This window comes from Pangasianodon hypophthalmus, chromosome 7, assembly GCF_027358585.1.
Source record: "Pangasianodon hypophthalmus isolate fPanHyp1 chromosome 7, fPanHyp1.pri, whole genome shotgun sequence".
Lineage (NCBI taxonomy): Eukaryota > Metazoa > Chordata > Actinopteri > Siluriformes > Pangasiidae > Pangasianodon > Pangasianodon hypophthalmus.
In genome coordinates this window covers 26,360,960-26,380,259 of record NC_069716.1, presented here as the reverse complement: position 1 = coordinate 26,380,259, position 19,300 = coordinate 26,360,960, and the positions used below count along the sequence as shown (strand labels likewise).

General features: G+C 39.3%; 1 protein-coding gene across 4 annotated transcripts in view; it reads right to left on the bottom strand.

Moving 5' to 3' along the window:
* The window catches only part of tead1a (TEA domain family member 1a), a 66,639-nt gene that overhangs the window by 21,428 nt on the left and 25,911 nt on the right, over positions 1-19,300 (bottom strand). For all 4 annotated transcript variants that reach the window (XR_008301985.1, XM_053235304.1, XM_026946423.3 and 1 more), the window contains 2 exons: positions 685-749; positions 99-161 (listed from right to left, as the gene is read on the bottom strand). Coding sequence is in view for 3 of the 4 variants with exons in the window: in XM_053235304.1 (XP_053091279.1) it covers positions 99-161; positions 685-749 (128 nt within the window). In the remaining variant the exon portion in view is untranslated. The remainder of the gene's footprint in view (positions 1-98; positions 162-684; positions 750-19,300) is intronic.

Below are 19,300 nucleotides of genomic sequence, written 5' to 3'. Positions count from 1 at the left end.
CACACAATGGGGACCTAGGTTACGTACAACCAAGTAGCAGGGCATCCACACACACACACACACACACACACACACACAATAGCTGTAGATACACATACCTTAAGTTTAGCGTGAAGCTCTCTGGATTTCCGCCGGGCCAGAACCTGAATGTGACTGGAGACCTGCACACACACACACACACACACACAGACACACACACACACAGACACACACACACACACACAGTGCTTAATGAAACATTTCTATTTCACCGTAACTGTAATAGAAGAGATTAATACAGTATGTTAAATCATTTATTTCTGACTGGTCAGAACGTGTTGATTAATTTTCTATCGCAGCAGCTCGGACAGTTGTTCTGGCTGTACTTCAAATCGCAGGTTAATATTAATGCGCCCTTTTTCCTGTTATCGTATTGGACCATTTAAAAACATTATTGTACTAAACGTTTCAGAAGTTAAGGTTAGGGGCAGGGTCAAGCTTTCATATGAACTCGTGTAAAATCTACACCGTGTGTTTGCACAAACTGAACGTGTATAAATGTCTCATGCACTCAGGTGGGTTAATAATGGGCAGTTGGACGTCTTTTGATTTTTTTTATATTTATAGAATCTGGATTTGCTTGATGAGGATAAAAGTGTAGTGCATTTTTTATGGTCTTGTTAAAACGTTAACAAGCGCACCAACCTGTTTTCTCGTTCTTGTCTTTCCAGTCCTCAGTTTGATGTATCTGGCTATCAGTTCATTACGACCTAAAAAAAAGAGAAGAGGAGGAAAATACATAAGCAAAAGCCACGTGAAAAGTCACGTGTGCAGCTTCTCTGACTACATTCTCTGAAGAAATCTGAATAAAAATAAAAAAAAGATTTCTCTAACACTGTTAAGATTTATACCTCATAGCTGTTGAGTTCTCAGATCGGAATTAAATTAAATTAGTGCATATGGTATCGTTTCTATAGTAACAGCTAATGCACAGGGACAGATGACCTACGCAATCTAAAGCCAATAATAAAAAGATTATTAAAAATGTGTTGTTATTTAACAAACAAACAAAAAAAACATTTTCGACATTTTTAGGGTGAAGTTTTCTGTCAAGAGATGTTTATTTAACAGTTATTCAGCAGAAGGAGTCTCCAGTTTCAGCGCTTGATAACAGTCGGTATTTTTCCGCCACGGTAAAGTCTTCATGACAGAGCAGTTCTTCTGTGCTTTCAAGTTTATAGGTCACGTGACAAGCTGCGTTTGTTTTTAAACTTACAGAGAGAGAAAGAAAGAGGCTTGTGAGAGAATGACTGTTTGTATCTGCTAAAGCGTAAGTGATAAGAGGAACTAACTTGTGTCACGGACGTTCCTCAACATTATTTATAACTATTAACTATAAATGCATAGAGAGCATAACAAGTCATTCCTTAATATCGCACCGCACAGACGTGGATTATTTTTCTGTAACAGCACGCCTCGTGGTGTTTTATTTCTTACTGATCAGATGTATCAGTCACCATAATGCAGGGACGAAACCAGAAAACGGATAGGAACTTAAACACACTCAATCACGCACACAATTCTAATGAACAGCTCTGAGGTCTCAGGATGTCAAAGATTGTAAAGATGCTTACAATCAGCGCATTGTGGGGTCTTTCCCCTTTACCCAACACGCCTGGACTGTCATTTACTACAGCCCAGGCACTCTCTATTCTTTCTTAGACACACACACACACACACACAGTGTACACATAACGTCACAATACAGGTATTCATGTGTGGCCTGCACTCAGATCAAAGAAGCAGCCAATGGCCGGCTGTAAGCATGCTTACTACTGCATAATTCATTCTTTTCAGCTGCTTGAAAACACGCTCAGCTGGACTTGGCACCACCGAAGAATAACTCAGAGAGAGAGAGAGAGAGAGAGAGAGAGAGAGAGAGAGAGAGAGAGAGAGAGAATAAGACGAGACTGAGAGAGAAGGTGAGAAGAGAGGGTGAGCTGGAAGTATACACGAGGAAAAAAAAAAAAAAAAACAGTTGAAAGGGTGCAGTGTTCACGGAGAGAAAAGTAAAGGCCAAACTGCAGGCAACTCATCACGCGCATCATTTACTCACTGCACAGCGAAAGGGTTTCAGCACGCAAACATTATTTTGGCACCAAAAAAACCTTCCTGTGGTTACATTTTGACAAGATAGTGTAGTTCTGATGTTTCTCTATATTGACTGCATCTTAATCCCAAGTTCTAGGATTTTAACATTAAGACATTAAGGTAAAAAGGGAGCAAATCATTGTAACATTTCATTCATCACTGTGTGCTTCCCTTTACATTTCCAACCTAATCTACTGATGGAAAAACAATACTGCAGCCAAATTTTAAAGAATGATGATAAGAAATTATAGGAGTTCTCACTTTGTTTCGCAGCATCATCCATCTCAGTCTCAGAGGTAAAAACCACTCACGGCACTGAAACATGACACGATCGCTGATTCATTCACTCACTTGTGTCATCTGTTGGCTAAATGTCACTCTGGTCAGAAATATCTTTAGATTTGGTCGTTTAAAGATTGCAAAACTTCGTCCGCCGTCGTCTCTACACAGTGTGGATGCGCTCTTCTCGGTTTTGATGATGACGTGATAGCGCAAAAGCATGGCGGACATTCTGACATCAGGTACCTGATTACAACCTGCACTGATGAGGTTTCTGTCTGTTTCGCATGTAGTAGGACATGTAGCTACCTAACAACTTGATCATTTCGTGAAGAAATTGCACTTCGCTAGCGAAGACTGACTGTTTTTACCGCTGCGTTTGGTTAACTGGCTCCTTACATCGCATCTTTTTCAAGGTTACGAAGTGTCCTGAATATAAAGATTTCCACGGCATTTTGGTAAAACATATTTATGCTTTCTTAAAGTTGAGATGTCAAAATACCGGGTGTCCGAAAAGCACTCTCTCTACCTTTTCATCCAACATTAATACCATTTCTTACCTGTAAGGAAAAAAAAAATCTAAAAATAAATTTCAATAAATGAATTTGCACTTACACAGGTAAGTAAAAAAATGATAAATACAAAATCAGCTACATGTACTTTCACTCCCATTGGTTCCTGACTGTATATTACTAGGAGAAAAACTCAGGTTGACATTTTTCAATACCTGAGAATCTTTACCTGAGAATTCAGCCACAGCGATGTCCAACTGTTTTTTTTTTCCCAGGCTGCCTCACATTTACACAGCAGCGGTGGAGCGCGAGCAGAATAAATCCAACAATACTGGAGTTACAACTGCTTTCGATTCACTTAGGAAGCTTCTACTACAAAATTAAAACTTAACTGCAGCATTTTGTGATTAAATAATTACAGATATCCAAAAGCAATTCATATCTGATTAAAGAAGTTTGTTAAAAGAGCAATTATACATAGTTATACGCACTTTGCACCCTGTCTGTAAAAGCTGCTGATAATATGAGACAAAGAAGCTTCTCTGTGTGTGTGCGTCTCACCTGAGGTGAAATTAAGAAAAGAAGAAGAAAAAAAAAAAAGCTCAGTTTGTAATCTCTAATTTGTAATCAGACTGGCCTTGCTGAGATTTTAAAATGAACAGCCTCAGACTATGAAATACTATTATACACGGTTAGAAAATTTCTTCTAAGAAAAATCTTTAAAGGTTCTCTAAAGATTCAAAGTAGAACCCTTTAATGAAGCTAAAAACTCCTAATTATCTACTAAACCTTTAAAGATCTCCTGAAAATCCTTTTTCCTAAGAGCAGTAACACATTTATATTTAAGATATGTAAAGAATAAAACACTTGGGGGTGTGCTGTTATGGGAAAATAATCATCAGCAGTGTGGTGTGATGAAGTCGAGTTACAGTTACCGCCCTGAAGTGGTTTATTTCACTAGAACACCACGAACCAAAGTGTTTTCTTTCTCTTATATGACAGGAATTTGGCAATGATTACAAATTTTATTTATTTTTTTAAATTAAAAAATAGACACGATTTTTTTTTAACCATTTAGAGCTACTTTTAATTCTGTGGAGTGTCTATGCAGGTTTACACAATCGTTACCTTTAAAAAAAAAAAAGAAGTTTTAAAATCTTACAAAAAGCACCCTAAAGGGTTAAATCAAGGGTTCTTTGCTTTGTCCTTCAGGGGCAAGCCATTAAGATGCAAGCTGAATATGTTTAGAAAGCGAGAACTGCAATCCATCAAACATAAAACTGTAAAAAGAATTCTGTAGAGTTCTTCACCACAATCCGAGTACAACTGAAAGTCGTGTGCTTTTTCCAGTAACATAAATACAGACGTTGGTTAATTTTTCCCCCCAAACTGATTCAAAACTCCTGACATGCAACAACGCAAATAAATAAAACAAATGGCTTCCTTTTGAAAGGAAAGGTAGAGCTGCAGCGTATGAGGTTCATTATGGGGTAAATATTATGACAAGGAGCAGTGGGGTTAAACATTGTAAGTGTGTTACAGTGATAAGTACGCTCTGTAAATAATGGTCAGAGATTTCAGAGGAAATTTTCCACACTAGCGTCACATCCAGACAGATGAGTTCGGCGAGTTACTGGAAGCTGCAGGGGGCCGAGATGACTCAGATATCTGATGTAATGCTAAACTCATACAGTCTCTCTAAGCACTTAACACATCTGGAGACAAGAAAACGACGCACAAACGAGTTCCACAGAAAACCGAGGGTCACATACGAGTAAGCGAGGATGCGGTCAGACCGAGCGCCTAAAGCAGCCATAGTGACCTGGAAAGGTTTGTGGAATTCCACAGTGAAGGAGTAAAAGCTGCAGGTCGAGTCTGTGAAGGTGAACAAAAGGAGCTCCTCAGGAGTTCATCAGGAGTCAAAGCTCACACTGTTCAGAGCCTCAGGCTGCCCCTGAATGACCCTGATTGACCTTTCTGCGTCTCACGTAGGCAATAACAGCCTGGAGCTTGTACAACTTCATTCTGTTACTCAGGAGATCAAGAATGTCTGAAACAAAATTAGTTTGACGAATGATATCGTAACGCTGTGCTTCCCTGAAGTTCGTCTGAAGAACCACTTACAACAATGAACCTTGTTTAAAAACTTTTAGTCAAGTTGTGTGTAAGCGTTGCCAAACTGAACCAAAAAAACTCCCACCAGATTTACAAGCTTCTTTAAAGCTTTGTATTCACGTGTGTATGTTGGGAAACACATAAGCTGTGAATTCACAAGCGCGTTCACGGAGCAACCGATTTACACTTAAGCGGCACTCACAAGACTCCTTGAAAGGCAAAGCTCCCAGAGAGCTGAAAACGACAAAATGATGAAGAAAGAGCATCTCCTAAACGCAGCGTGCGCTACGTTTAAATTTACACAAACTCACGAGCTCTCCTAGGTGCTGAACTTTTTAATGGATTTTCATGAATACTACATTCCTTGTGTATTATACACTATTAGAAATTTTCTTCTAAGAAAGCCTTTAAAGGTTCTCTAAAGATTCAAAGTAGAACCCTTTAATGAAGCTAAAAACTCTTAATTATCCACTAAACCTTTAAAGATCTCCTGAAAATCCTTTTTCCTAAGAGCAGTAACACATTTATATTTAAGATATGTAAGGAATAAAACACTTGGGGGTGTGCTGTTATGGGAAAATAATCACCAGCAGTGTGGTGTGATGAAGCAGAGTTACAGTTACCGCCCTGAAGTGGTTTATTTCACTGTACTTGACTGTATATACAATTGTGATCATTATGATAATAATTATACCATTTGAAGCCACTCGAGGTTCACATTAATGAGTCTCCTTATATTTAAATTTACACAAACTCACTCACTACTACACTTCTTGTGCAAATGCTCCTGCCAAGACGTTACACACACATTTGCTCGTATCCAGTTGGATAAATCTGGCCCAGTGACTTCACCCCAGGTGTGAGACAGTATACACGGATGATGTTATACCGTTCAGAAATAATTACACTGCTATACATGATGACTTTTTATGTGTAAAATCTGGAAATCTGGAAATGACGCCACTCCAACAAGCTCAGCTGCATCTTCTAGCGATCGTGATGTGAGCTCAAATCCCAGAGGCCAGCCTTTAACCATTACCTTAATTACCTAATGAATGAAATAACTGTAGGTGACGAAGTGAAAGGTCTGCCACATGAATAACTGTAAAACCTAAGTTTAGTAGAGCAGGTAAACAGTGAAGCTCTTACATCTGTAGATACTCAATATGAATAATATTTTTTAGGCGTGGAAAGTTCAGGCTTCTACACGATACGATTTCCATTCTTATAGCAACAATTCGATATTTCACGATACTTACAATACAATGGGATTCAGTTTAGTAGCCACTGATCAAAAATTTTATTAGGGATTAACCTAAAGACATCACAAAACACACACACATTCATTCACACACTCACACACACACACACACACACAGAGTAACAAGGTGGCTTATATATAACATCTTTTAAGCCTAAGCATTATTTCCATGCCTTGTTAGGAAAACAGGCAGTGATCTTTCAAGAGACAATGAAAATAGATTTTTATTTCTTCTTTATTTTTTTTCTAATAACCATTTCCATGTGTCATCTGTCACGAATATGGGACAGAAACACAACTGTGGGCTGGAATGCTACTTATTTAACACTCATTTCTATTACAAGCACAAAGGAAGAAGGTAAAACAATCAGCACTGAAACCCTACACTTTATAACAACTATCATATTTAGAATCACTTCTTACTAACATTTATTTCCCAGTTGCACAGAAATTCCTGCTTCACACAGAGAACACGACACTGATTTATCACTCGAGTAGCAGAACAACGTGTTAGACGCTGGATGATTACACCATTAAGAGATGACGACAATTTCATACGTAAAATTTGGATTTGTTACTGTAATTTATCAAGATGCTTGGGTTATTTACATCCACACATACACACACACACACACACACACACACACACACACATATATATATGTGTGTGTGTGTGTGTGTGTGTGTGTGTGTGTGTGTGTGTGTGTGTGTGTGTGTGTGTGTGCGCGCGAGTGTGTCCTATAATTTACAGTTATTTTTATTACCAATAAAACCAACACCTTTATGTTAAAATGAAGACAAAACAATTTAAGACAGTCTGTTTGGTTTCATGCAAATCGCTAAATATTAATAAGATATTACTAGTGAAAAAAAAACAAAACAAAAATACATCTCTTTTGTATGTGATATAAACATTCTTGTTACTTATTTGTCCACACTTTAAACATATCAGCCTGTAAATTTACTTAGATCCTCTGAGCAGCTTTTTTCTTTCACGTGCAATATTTGTTTTGCTTTTTTAAAAATTTTTTATACATCTCAGATCACATCTGGAGACCACAACGGTAAATTTCTTCCAAACGATTCTTCCGCTGATTTTGCCTTATGCTTTGAATTGTTGTCTGGATACAGCAACATTCCTTTTATTAATTTCTGGACTTCTTGCTGTGGATAAATAGAGTAAAATAGAGTTACATCTTCCTTTCATTCATAACCATGGGGGATGTAAACTTTTGCCCTCGACTATAGGCCTCATTGCATTTATTCCACTTCGGTAAGCTTGGGGCAGGTGCTGCATGGATCTGGAATACAGCCTGGTACACCTCAGGGTACCACACACACACACACACACACACACACACACACACACACACATACACACACACACACACACACACACACACACACACACCCATACCCCCACCCACACCCCCACCCACACATACCCCCACCCACCTAACGGCAGGCTTCTGAGAGGTGGGAGGAAACCGGAGAACGTGGAGGAAACCCTCATGGACATGCAGAGAAAGACAGTAACCCGAGCTCAGGATTGAACCGAAGACTCTGGAGCTGTGACGCAGCCCAAGTACACTTCCTCACAATATGATGCACTCTTTCGTAAAAGAAAGAAAAAAAAAAAAAAAAAAAAAAAAAAAAAAAAAAAAGAACTAATAAAACTCTGCACGCAGTTTTAATCAATGACAAAGAACTGAAAAAAGAACCCTGAAGATCTCAGATCTAAAATGAAATGTGCTTGTGATGACTCATGACCATCTTCTCTCTTCTTTCAAGAATGGATTATACTGTATACACTGTACCCCCAGTGAAATCAAGAGACCGTGTCTTTCCACTAGGCCCAATTTACACACACCGCAAATATTTCCCTCGCTTTCTTCTGCCATTTAAAGTTTCCTTTCTCTCATTAACTTCTGGCTCTGCACATTTTCCTAATTACTGTTCACAGACTTCTTATAAGGTCTTAATCAACCCAGTCATGATCTCCATAATCACATCCAAATCCAGAATAACTGCACGGCTTAACCAAGTTTCAAATCAACTACGTTACAATCAGAAACACTCCGAAGTGGATTGGTAAAGAAATAAAATCTCAAGTGCGCCGATTAAAATTTGAAGCGCAGTTCACAGATCTGACCCCGAGGACACACTGGGAAGATCTACCTGTTGATGTGCCGTGTAAACAGTCCCAGTGAGAGAAAGTTTCAAATGCCACACGGTTTTAAAGTAAAGGTCAAAATCTAAAAGCAGATGGTGGTGTGAACAATCCCCCTGCTAACATCTCCACTCCCACTGCAGGTGTTTCCCTCCGAGCGGGACTGAGGGGTGCGGCCTGCTTTCCCCCTGCCAGATAAAGCCCTTTACACACACTTTACACACACACACTTGCATCTGATTAGTGCTAAGCAGCTGTCCTTTGTGAGCGCTGGAGCCAGTAACATGATGACTCCCCTCCGTCCGCGGGCCACGTTTATAAAGCCAGATGGCACGAAACCATGACGGAAAAGTCCTCAGTTTTCCACACAAAACCGAAAAACCTAAACTGTTTGATACTCGCGCTTTCAACGCAAACACATCAGAGCGACCCGGACACCACTGACACCAACACACACACACACACACACACACACACACGACTCAATCTGACAGGCTGTTTAGACTTTACGCAACATCTATACTAGCGAGCAAGCGACAGGCAAATATTTGTTTTTGAGTGAACTGCACAAAACACAACAAATCATCCAGTAAATCATCAAGCAAACAAGTTCTGGTGCAGTTTTAATTGGCTGCTTTAAATTCCTCAGCTCGTTCCTACATCATGGGCTTTCCTACGACCCCAAGCTTTTAGTCCCTACACTGTTTCTGCAAATGCATGCACAAGTTTAGCCTTAAGATTTTTACAAATCCTGTCTAACAGAAAACTTAATAATGCGAACATTCTCAGTACAGAGTCTCATGATGGAATAGTTCAAAGTTTTTATTAGTGCAGTCAACTCACTTTGATTTCATTCCAATTTTACTTAAAAGCTTTAGTATTTGCATTATAATGTTAATAAACCCCATTAAAAAAATTACTATGCTTCACACACCCACTTAGACCACTGACATAAACCCCAGAAGGTGAAAAGTGCACCACTTTCTCAAGTACAACAGAAAAAAAACTCAAGAAGGAAGCTTCAATTTTATCATCAATGCTTACATTCCAGATTTTTACTTACTTAATGTTTCTTCACTACACAGAGTTTGGTGTTATAAAAACTACTTATTGCCTAATGGAGCATTTGAGATTCAGCCACAAAAAGTGTCCAAACACTTACATGACGGTTGAAAAATGAGTGCTGACATACTGAAATATTTAGACCTTTTTTTAAATTAAGAAAATCGATACATATTTCAACAATGTCCTACAAAAATAACATGAATTTCTTCAGTACATTACGTGACAAAAATCATTTAAACAAAACAAAAAAAAAATTAGGAAACATGTTTGGATAAATGTATGTCAAACAACTAAAAGTGGAAAACTGGATCTTTAAAAAAACTTATGGTGAATTTTTTTGTGTGTGTAAATATTTAAAAATAAATAAATAAATAATTTAAAACAGTGTGTAGTATGGTGCATTATTGCTTTATGCTGCTGCACTGTATTAATAATCCACAACAACAACCTGTGATAAGCTGTAAACAAATTACTCCACAGTTTTCTCCCTAATTTAATCTTGGCCAGTTCCTCCCCATCGGCCAGCTCTCCACTCGGGAAGAGGTGAAGGCCAACACGTGCTTCCTCTGTTACATGTGACGCTAGCCAACCACTGCCAAAGAAAGCACTATCCGCCCTCTTCCACATCCATGAGCTCACAGACTGGCTATGATTGGCTAGTATCGCTGTGATTGACAGGGGACAGAGAGTGTGCCCCTCCCACCTAGACAGCATGGCCAATCTTGCTCCCTTGACTCCTGCCCATGGATGACTATAGCACTGTCAGGGTTCAAACTTTTCGAATCTTCTTTAACTGGACAATTGTTCTTCTGAAAAAAAAAGAGTCTACTGGAACCCCTTCCAATAGAAACACACTCTGTCATAGGGTTCTACACAGAACCTTTAAAAAGCTCCCTCAGAGCACGGGTGTCAAACTCGAGGCCCATACTTACAAAAAATAACACTGAAACAGCCCGAAGGAACTAATACTCAGCATTTATGCACTATCTAGAATAACATAGCGATCTCACATCGCTGAAACAAGCGTTAAAATCAACTCCTGCCCTGTGTTGGGTCCAGTCCAGACCCACGGTCGAAAAAATGCTTCAGAAATGTGTCAGGGGTTGGTCTTCAATGAGAGTCAGTGATTAACTCCAAATCCTGAAATGTATCCTGCAGTGTAGAGAACTAGAAATACAGTGAAAAAAGACAACTCGATGAAGCACAAAGACAAGAAAGATGATCTTTGATACTGTGTAGGTAGATTTTTATCTACTTACTTAAACTAATGTTTTAATGTTTTAATGATTTGATATTGTGATACATTGCATCAAACCTACTGTGATAAATAAACTACATGGACAACAGTAAGTAGGTTCATCACACCTATATGTGGTTCTTTGTATGCTGTTTACAATTTCCCTTCATTGGAACTAAGAGGCTCAAACCTGTTCCAGCATGACAATGCCCCTGTGCACAAAGCGAGCTCCATGAAGACATGGTGTGTGAAGGTTGGAGTGGAAGAACTCGAGTGTCCTGCACAGAGCCCTGACCTCAACCCCACTGAACACCTTTGGGATGAACTGGAACACCGACTGAACCCCAGACCTCCTCACCAACATCAGCGCCTGATCTCACTAATGCTCTTGTAGCTGAATGAACACAAATCCCCACAGCCTCGCTCCAACATCTAGTGGAAAGCCTTCCCAGAAGAGTGGAGCTTATTATAACAGTAAAGGGAGACTAAATCTGGAAAGGGAAAGTTCAACAAGCACATATGAGTGTAATGGTCAGGTGTCCACAAAGTTTTGGCAGTATAGTGTATCCATCATAACGTTATATATTTTCCATATTTGGAAATCAGTTCATTCTATTCTAATTTCAAAGCCTAGATTAATGGTGTTAATTAATAAAAAGCAGATATGTTAAAATTGAACAGCCTTAGATTATGGCTCTTCAGTGGCTCACAAACATGCTGCCGTGGCCTGGACAGAATCCGAGTTTCGACAGCCCTGCTTCAGAGAGAGAACAGAAAAACCCTAAAGCATGGGTGGACAAATTCATCCAAGAAAAGTACCGTGTTTTTTTCCGGGAAATCTGATTAACTAGGCTAAAAAAAAAAAAAAAAAAAAGCCTAATATAATGTAATAATATATCGCCATATCGAATGAGCATATAAATACCTGCTTAGGGGACGACCCGGTCAATCTTCTGATCTATGAAAGTGGCTGAAGTAGCACATTGTTTGCTTATGAGGGATTTTGTATGAGTCACCATACTACAACATTGATTTCACTATGCAGGAAAGTCCACACATAACCAAATGGTTAGTTTGGAGTCATGTTATTGAATACAAGCGATTAGGCACACTTTCTGTGCGTGCGTGTCCTCGGATGGTGTGCTCAGTGGAAAGATCACACCAGCTTGCTGAAAAGCACAGCGGAAAATCCGAAGCGGGCTAAAAGACCACTCTGTCGATTGTGTGTGCTGGAGGTACGACTGTAAAGTTTCTAAAATGAGAGCACAACGAGCATAACTAGCTTATAATGAAAGACCGATGGCTGAATATTACAAGACTCGAGAGAGTGAATACTATTTAAGAAGGAGGCAAAAAACCTAAAAACTCCTGGTCTTGAGTGCCGTGTTAACCACAAAGTGCTACGGTTCAAAAAGCTAAAACGCCGTAAGAAACCGTACACGAGTTCATGGCACTTGCGCTGATGGTCATGTTGGACCTCCTCCACGTTTCATTAGAATGCCATCACAAAGCTTAATGTAAGAAAGGGTGCTGTGATTTTGGATCCAGATCTTAGAAAATGCTCCGTATTCACGATATATTCTGTGCGATCTTAAGCCATGCTACTGGATTCCCTTCTATGAAGAAAAAAAAAAAAAAAAAAAAAAAGGTTATTAAAAGGAATTAGGGACGAACTAACGGCCGGGGGTTGCGAGTCACTGACACGTAATAAAGACAAGGCAGTTTGAGATATTAGTTTCGATTTCACTCAGCAGCCTGTAGGCAGACGTCCAAATCCAGCTGTTGGTGGGCGTGAAGAGAAGGCCAGCAGTCTCGCGTCAGTTCACCTCGACCTTCTGTTATTACTGTACTGCTGATCAGACATGCAGATAAAAGTGTTTAGGAAAGTCAGAAGTGGTGTTGCAGCACTCGCACCTCCCAAAATAAAATAAAAAAAAAACTTCTATTAAATCAGTCAAGGCAACAGATCTTATTTTTCCACTAGAGAGAAGAATCCTCAGCACAGATTACTTCTTCAGAGTGAGTATAATGAGACAGTGGATAGAGACAGAGGTAGCACAACCCACATTAGGAAATTCTGCAGTTCTTCTGCAAGGACCTTGCAATAACATTGTCTACCACAGACAAATATTTCAACAGCTTTAAATTCGACTTCAGTGCCGGTTTTGATGACAAAAATCTCACACTGTAAAAGACGGGAGCTGAGATCAGGGCGCTGGACAAAAAGTGTCAAAAAATTTGTGATTAAAATCTCAAAAGTGCGACGCTGCTACGACGCTTGTCTAAAATCCACCAATAGGAGGACGGCATAGGATTACGCAAACTCACGAGACAGCTACAAAATACGGTAGCTGAAACATACAATGAAATGTAAATGAAACGTGCTAATGGATAGAAAAGCTCTGAAGAACGTTTGTGTATGACGTAAACAGAATGTAGCGATGTTCTGTAATCACAGCCTGTCGCTGGACGATCGTTATATTTTATTGGTTGTGACGCGTAATAATCTTAAAAGCCAGCGAAAATTACACAGTCTGCAACCGGCTTGAGCAAACTTCCATTTCAAAGGCATGTGCAAGACATTGTGACAAACGTTACAAGACACTGGGGCTTGTTTTAGAGGAATGTTTGCACTCATCCATGCTGCAAATCACTACCACTCATCCATCCATCCATCCATCCATCCATTCTCTGTATCACTTATCCTACACAGGTTCACGGGGAAGCCTGGAGCCTAATCCCAACTCATCGCAGGACACAATCACACACACACACACACACACACACACACACACACACACACACACACACACACACACACAATGGACAATTTGGAAATGCCAATCAGCCTACGATCTATGTCTTTGGACTGGGGGAGGAAACTGGAGTATCCAGAGGAAACTCCCGAAGCACGAGGAGAACATGCAGACTCCACACACATGGAAGAGGCAAAAACCCCCAACCCCGGAGGTACGAGGCAATAACCACCAAGCCACCGTGATCCACAAATCACTCCCAAGCTGTCTCAAGATGTGGATTCTCATTAAAGGTCATATCTGGCACCATAAGAGAACTTTTTTTTTTTAAATAACATTAATAAGAACAGTATGAAATGCTGATGTTATAATAATTGGACAACCCAACATCAGCCCAACATCAGCCCAACATCAGCCCAACATCATGGACTTCCACACATCACTATATAAACTTACAACTACTTTTTCAAAGAGAACAACTTTAGAAATTTGAGAAATTAGAGAAAGTGCTAGAAATGATTTCATAAAATAATATGCCTAAATAAATAAAATAATTTAAATGAGTATGTTACTAAGTAAATAACATTTAAATTAAATAAATTAAATAACATTTAAAAAAAAAATCAAAACAAGGACTACATTAGGGATTGGCGATATGACAAATCTAGAAAAATTTTTGTAGACATTTCTAAGATACACATTGAGTATCATGATGTATAGGTTTGCTTTAAAAAACTAGTGTTGCTTTAAAAAAAAAAACCTGGAAAAGAGAGGAAAAAACATTTTTAATTTTACAATTTTAAGATTAAATTGAAAATTTTATCATAATCAACTGTTTCCAGTTAATTTGTAATTATCTTATAAGATAATACATTTAATATCTCAGAATTTATCAAATTATGATATCAAATTATATTGTCATATCATCCAGAAATAGGCTACCGTATGTTTAAAATGTGATAAATTTGTTAAAAACGATAAGAAAAATCCTCATTTTGAAATTATTTTTGCTCAGTATGTTTGTCCATGACAAAGTAGTTTGTTGTGAAAACAACCTAAAATGAACGATTATTATTTTAAATAAAACAGCAACAGCATCAGACCAATGAGTGTATCTGAAAATCTAGTACCAGCACTGCACTGTCCTTTCTCCATAAGAAACCTGACATTCAGAGGACATCCAGATTCACAAAAGCTCTCTTAGTGAGTTTAAAAAATAAATAAAAATAAAAAGCATTCGTTAAAAAAAAAAAGATTCACAAAAACCCCTCACCTCCCACCTGACCCCATTTTCTATAACACAAAGCAACCAAAAGCCAGGCATATAGAAGAACACAAATATACTGAATATACATAGGTTTTGTAGTGATGGCTTGGAAGCCCTTTTTGAAAAGTGAAGACTTCTTCGACTTTAGAGAAACAGCGGTCTCCGGGGCACAATGCGGCGCTCATCAAAAAGCAATTCAGCATGCATTCTACAAAGCACTTTCTCCCATTCTGTCCTGCCCAGTGAGACTCCCGCTTCAATTCAGCATTTCAAAGAGGAAAAAAAAAGGAACTACTGCATTTTCCTGCCAGAGAAAAATAACATTTTTAATCTGAAAATGCCCTATTTATCCTGTCTTCATGAAGTGATAAAGAAATCAGAGTCTGTTAGTTTATTTAAAATGGAAATAAAGTCATTTTGTATTTAGAAAATCTGATCGTGACTGAGTTAAATCATACGTATCAAATGCTATTTATACGCAAGAAGGTAAGACAATGTTCAGGAATAATAAACGCCTTGCATGTCTCGGTTTTTTTAAGGCTGGAGAAAGCAAAAGAAAAGAAGATCGTGTGGGTGTGATGGTCAGGGGGCCACAGACTTTTAGCCGTATAGTGGACTTTAGACTTAAACTGTCAGCCTTTTGTTTTCCAGGGACTGGGCAGCACTTTCCAGATGGGCTAACTAACGAATTCATGATTTGTGTGTCCTTGATCACAGGGTGTCGCTTGGTTTAAGGCTAGCCAAAGAATAATAGCTATAATCCTCTAGTTTTCCACTGTTTAACTTCAATTTTTTTCCCTCTTTCCATCTGAGACAATCAGCCAAAAGTCACTTCTTCTCCACCTCTGAGAGACTGGTGTTCCTGAATGTCCTCTCCTTCTGCCATGGCTTATTTCCATTCCTAACCACACATCCTCCCAGACTCTGGTTCCTCGCGGCGTTCCTCACGGCGTTCCTCACGGCGTTCCTCACAGAGTTCCTCACAGAGTTCCTCACAGAGTTCCTCAGGTCTCTCTTCTCTTTCCTCTTCTTTTCAGTTCGTTCAGAACGATATGCCGACGTACACACACTCTAGTTCCTCCACAGCCACACTATCCCACTTTCTCAACCTGTACTCACCACATCCAGTGACGCATGAGCTCTAAATCTTTCTTGCGTATTGATTTGAAGATGCTCTGGTCTGTGGGATTTTACGATAGATATTGATGGAACTCTCGGTCTCTCTGCTACAACCTGTCGCTCGCATTCTGAAGTGAAACATCGCTCACCTCCGACCTCAGAGACTCTTATCCATACATTCAGAATTGATCATCTAGACCATGATTAAGTCTTACTCATCCATCTTCCTGCTAAACTGCAGCTTCTAGATTTTTCACTCTGCACAAAATAAAAAATTCTTCTCATTGCCTTCAGAGTATTTCATGTGTCAGGTCTATACATCTGGCTAAACATCTCTCTTCTCACACCTCAACCTGGATCTCGTGCTTGTGGTTGTAAGAAAAAAGCCTTCTTCCAAAAGAGACAGGTCTTTTGGTGTCATGGTGTCTTTGTTTTACGACATCCCTTCCATTTTGATCTTCAAACCTCAACTGAAAACGCAGCGACTGAAGCGATTTCTCTTGACTCACAACTTTACGGTTTTTTGTCGTTATCCTAATGTGGTCGTACATGTAATGTTACCTACAGTAAAACAGCATACGTTCAGAAAAAAACTGTTATTTATATCAGTTTGGAATTCTCCAATCTGATTGGTCAGAAGGTGTTGATATATTTTCTATAACAGCAGCTCTGACAGTACTTCCAGCTGCAAATCACAGCTTGCTCTAATACGTTATTGTTTCTATACTCATATGGCAGACACTAGAGGTGGGTCATGTGACAAAAATATCATATGATATTTCTCAAGATATTTCTACAATGCACAATTTGTTTTATGATATATATATATATGTGTATATATATATATATATATATATATATATATATATATATATATATATATATATATATATAGGTTTGCGAACAATCTCACGGCAATAGCATGGTGATACTTTTTGATGGTACATTATTTGATGTCTATAAAAATAAATTAATGCTTTTTTTTTTTTATTCCATTTTTTTTTATTTTATTGTTAATTTTTTTAAATTATTACCACTAATCACTGTACAGAAAAATCTGCAAAACTTTTTATATTTTACTATTTAAAAGATTAAATATTAGAAAATATTAAAATCAAATCAGCTGCTACTAGTCGGCTTGTAATTATTAAAAAAAAATAAAAAATATAATATCACAGTATCTCCGAACATTATATTGTGATAAATTATCACAATATTGATATACGGTCATATCGCCCAGCCCTCGCAGACGCTCCACATAAACAGATAATAAACGTGTATAATCGCTGCTGTGCTGAAGTTTTCTCTCAGGAGATATTTACTGAGTGTTCATGGAAGGAGTCTCCAGTGTCAGCGATGTAACCTGAAGTTTTCCGGCATCTTCAGGAGCTGCTCTGACGTGAATGATTAGTCAGAAATTCCACAACTATAAATGGATAAGAAATATAAAATAATGTAATTGCTGGCAAATTGCTGTGGTATAATTGGAATAAAGCATGTTTGAATGAAGGGTGGTGTTGTAGTGGAAAATAATCAGCGTTGCCATGGTAACAGTTACTGAACTTTTAAACGAGCAAAATTTACGTGTAATTCAGCGCCTGTTGATCCAGAATCAATTCCAGCATGTGTTTTTGGAGATTTCTTTGGAATACGTTTCTTCTGTAAGATTTCTGACTGTAACCTGATAACTGACTAGACTTCATCGCTGTGAAACTCCATTATGCTCCAGTTCCACCCAGAGCTGTAATAAAACTGAACGCAGAGCGCAGCTGATCTCCGACCAGCAATCAGAGAGACTTTTTTACAGACTCTGCTGCGGCCCGGTCGAGGCTCCTCTGAGGGCGGTTCAGTTCTTGAGTGGAAGATTAAATCAGTCCTTTATCAGCCTCAGTAGGAGACTGTCAAATCTAATTAAAGTGTGCGCTCTCTCTGCCCGGGTTAATCACTCACGAAAACAAGACAGAGCTAGTTTCCGATAGAGAATCGGACAAAAAGAAACGCTCGTTCCCCAACGTGGGCGGAAAAATCCTCTTGACATATGTGCCCGACTCGGAGACAAAAGACTGCATGCAGGTTACAGGAGTGGAGGAAAGCAGCGGGCCGGCCACTAAATGAGGAGGAAAAGAAAGAAAGAATGCTTTCTTGGTACTTGTGAGTGAAGTGTGTGGTCAGTTAAGGTTACAGGTGGTGAGCTTCTGGAGCTGGCGTGACTCTAGGCCTGACTCTGTGGCAGGTACACGGAGAGATAAGCTCAGCCCCTCAGGTACACAGTGCGATAAGCCTCACTACAGCAGGGGGAGAAAAAAAAAACTACACATTGTTTTGAAGTGGGAGCCAGTTGCTATAGCGATGGTTGCTAATTATGCGTATTGAGCAGGAAGGGCACTCAGGAGCGAGAGCTCCACTGTGGAGGAGTACAAACACAAACCCGGGCCTTCGCCCAAGACACAGCGCTAAAGGGAACTTTGATATCCCCCAGATTAAGATAAGAGGGAGGAAAAAAGGCATTTAAAAGAGAGCTGGACATTTTGGAAACTCATTTCCTTTGTTCCGCGAGCTCAATCCATCATCAGATCAAAATGCGTTCATGTGTTTTAGGCTTTAGGCGTTCGACTCCGTTGCTTCAGATTTGCTTCTCTGCTCTAAAACACACGCCTCAACCTACCGACGCCTTGATAATTAGCAGACGTCTCGAAACGGATGTGTTGGAAGATGAAAAACGCAACTTTTCAGAGCCGAGAGTCCCCGGGATATAAACTGTGAACTGTTGTCTTACACTGCAGCTGTTTCTGCACTCTGATGGAATATTTTAAACTCGCATAAAAAGGAAAAAAAAAAAAAAAAAAAAGATCCTTGCAACACAAAATACACATTTCCTGCACTCGGCTCGATTCATGTGTCTAAATAGCACTAGAGTTCACCTCGCTGAGACGCTTTCTGACCACAGCCTATCCCGGGAACGCTGGGACACCAGTCTGGGACACACACTCACACACACTCACACACACTCACACACACTCACACACACTCACACACACTCACACACTCTCACACACTCTCACACACACACTCTCACACACACACTCTCACACACACACTCACACACTCACACACTCACACACTCACACACTCACACACACACACACACACACACTCACACACTCACACACTCACACACACTCACACACACTCACACACACTCACACACTCACACACTCACACACTCACACACTCACACACACACACACACACACACACACACACACACGTAACATACGTTACAAAAATATTCGCGCAGCTCTAAGGGGAACATCTTGGTTCTATGACCTGGGAATGCTGCTGATCGAAACTGACTTTACTATAATAGTTAAAGAGAAGTCATTTTCCAT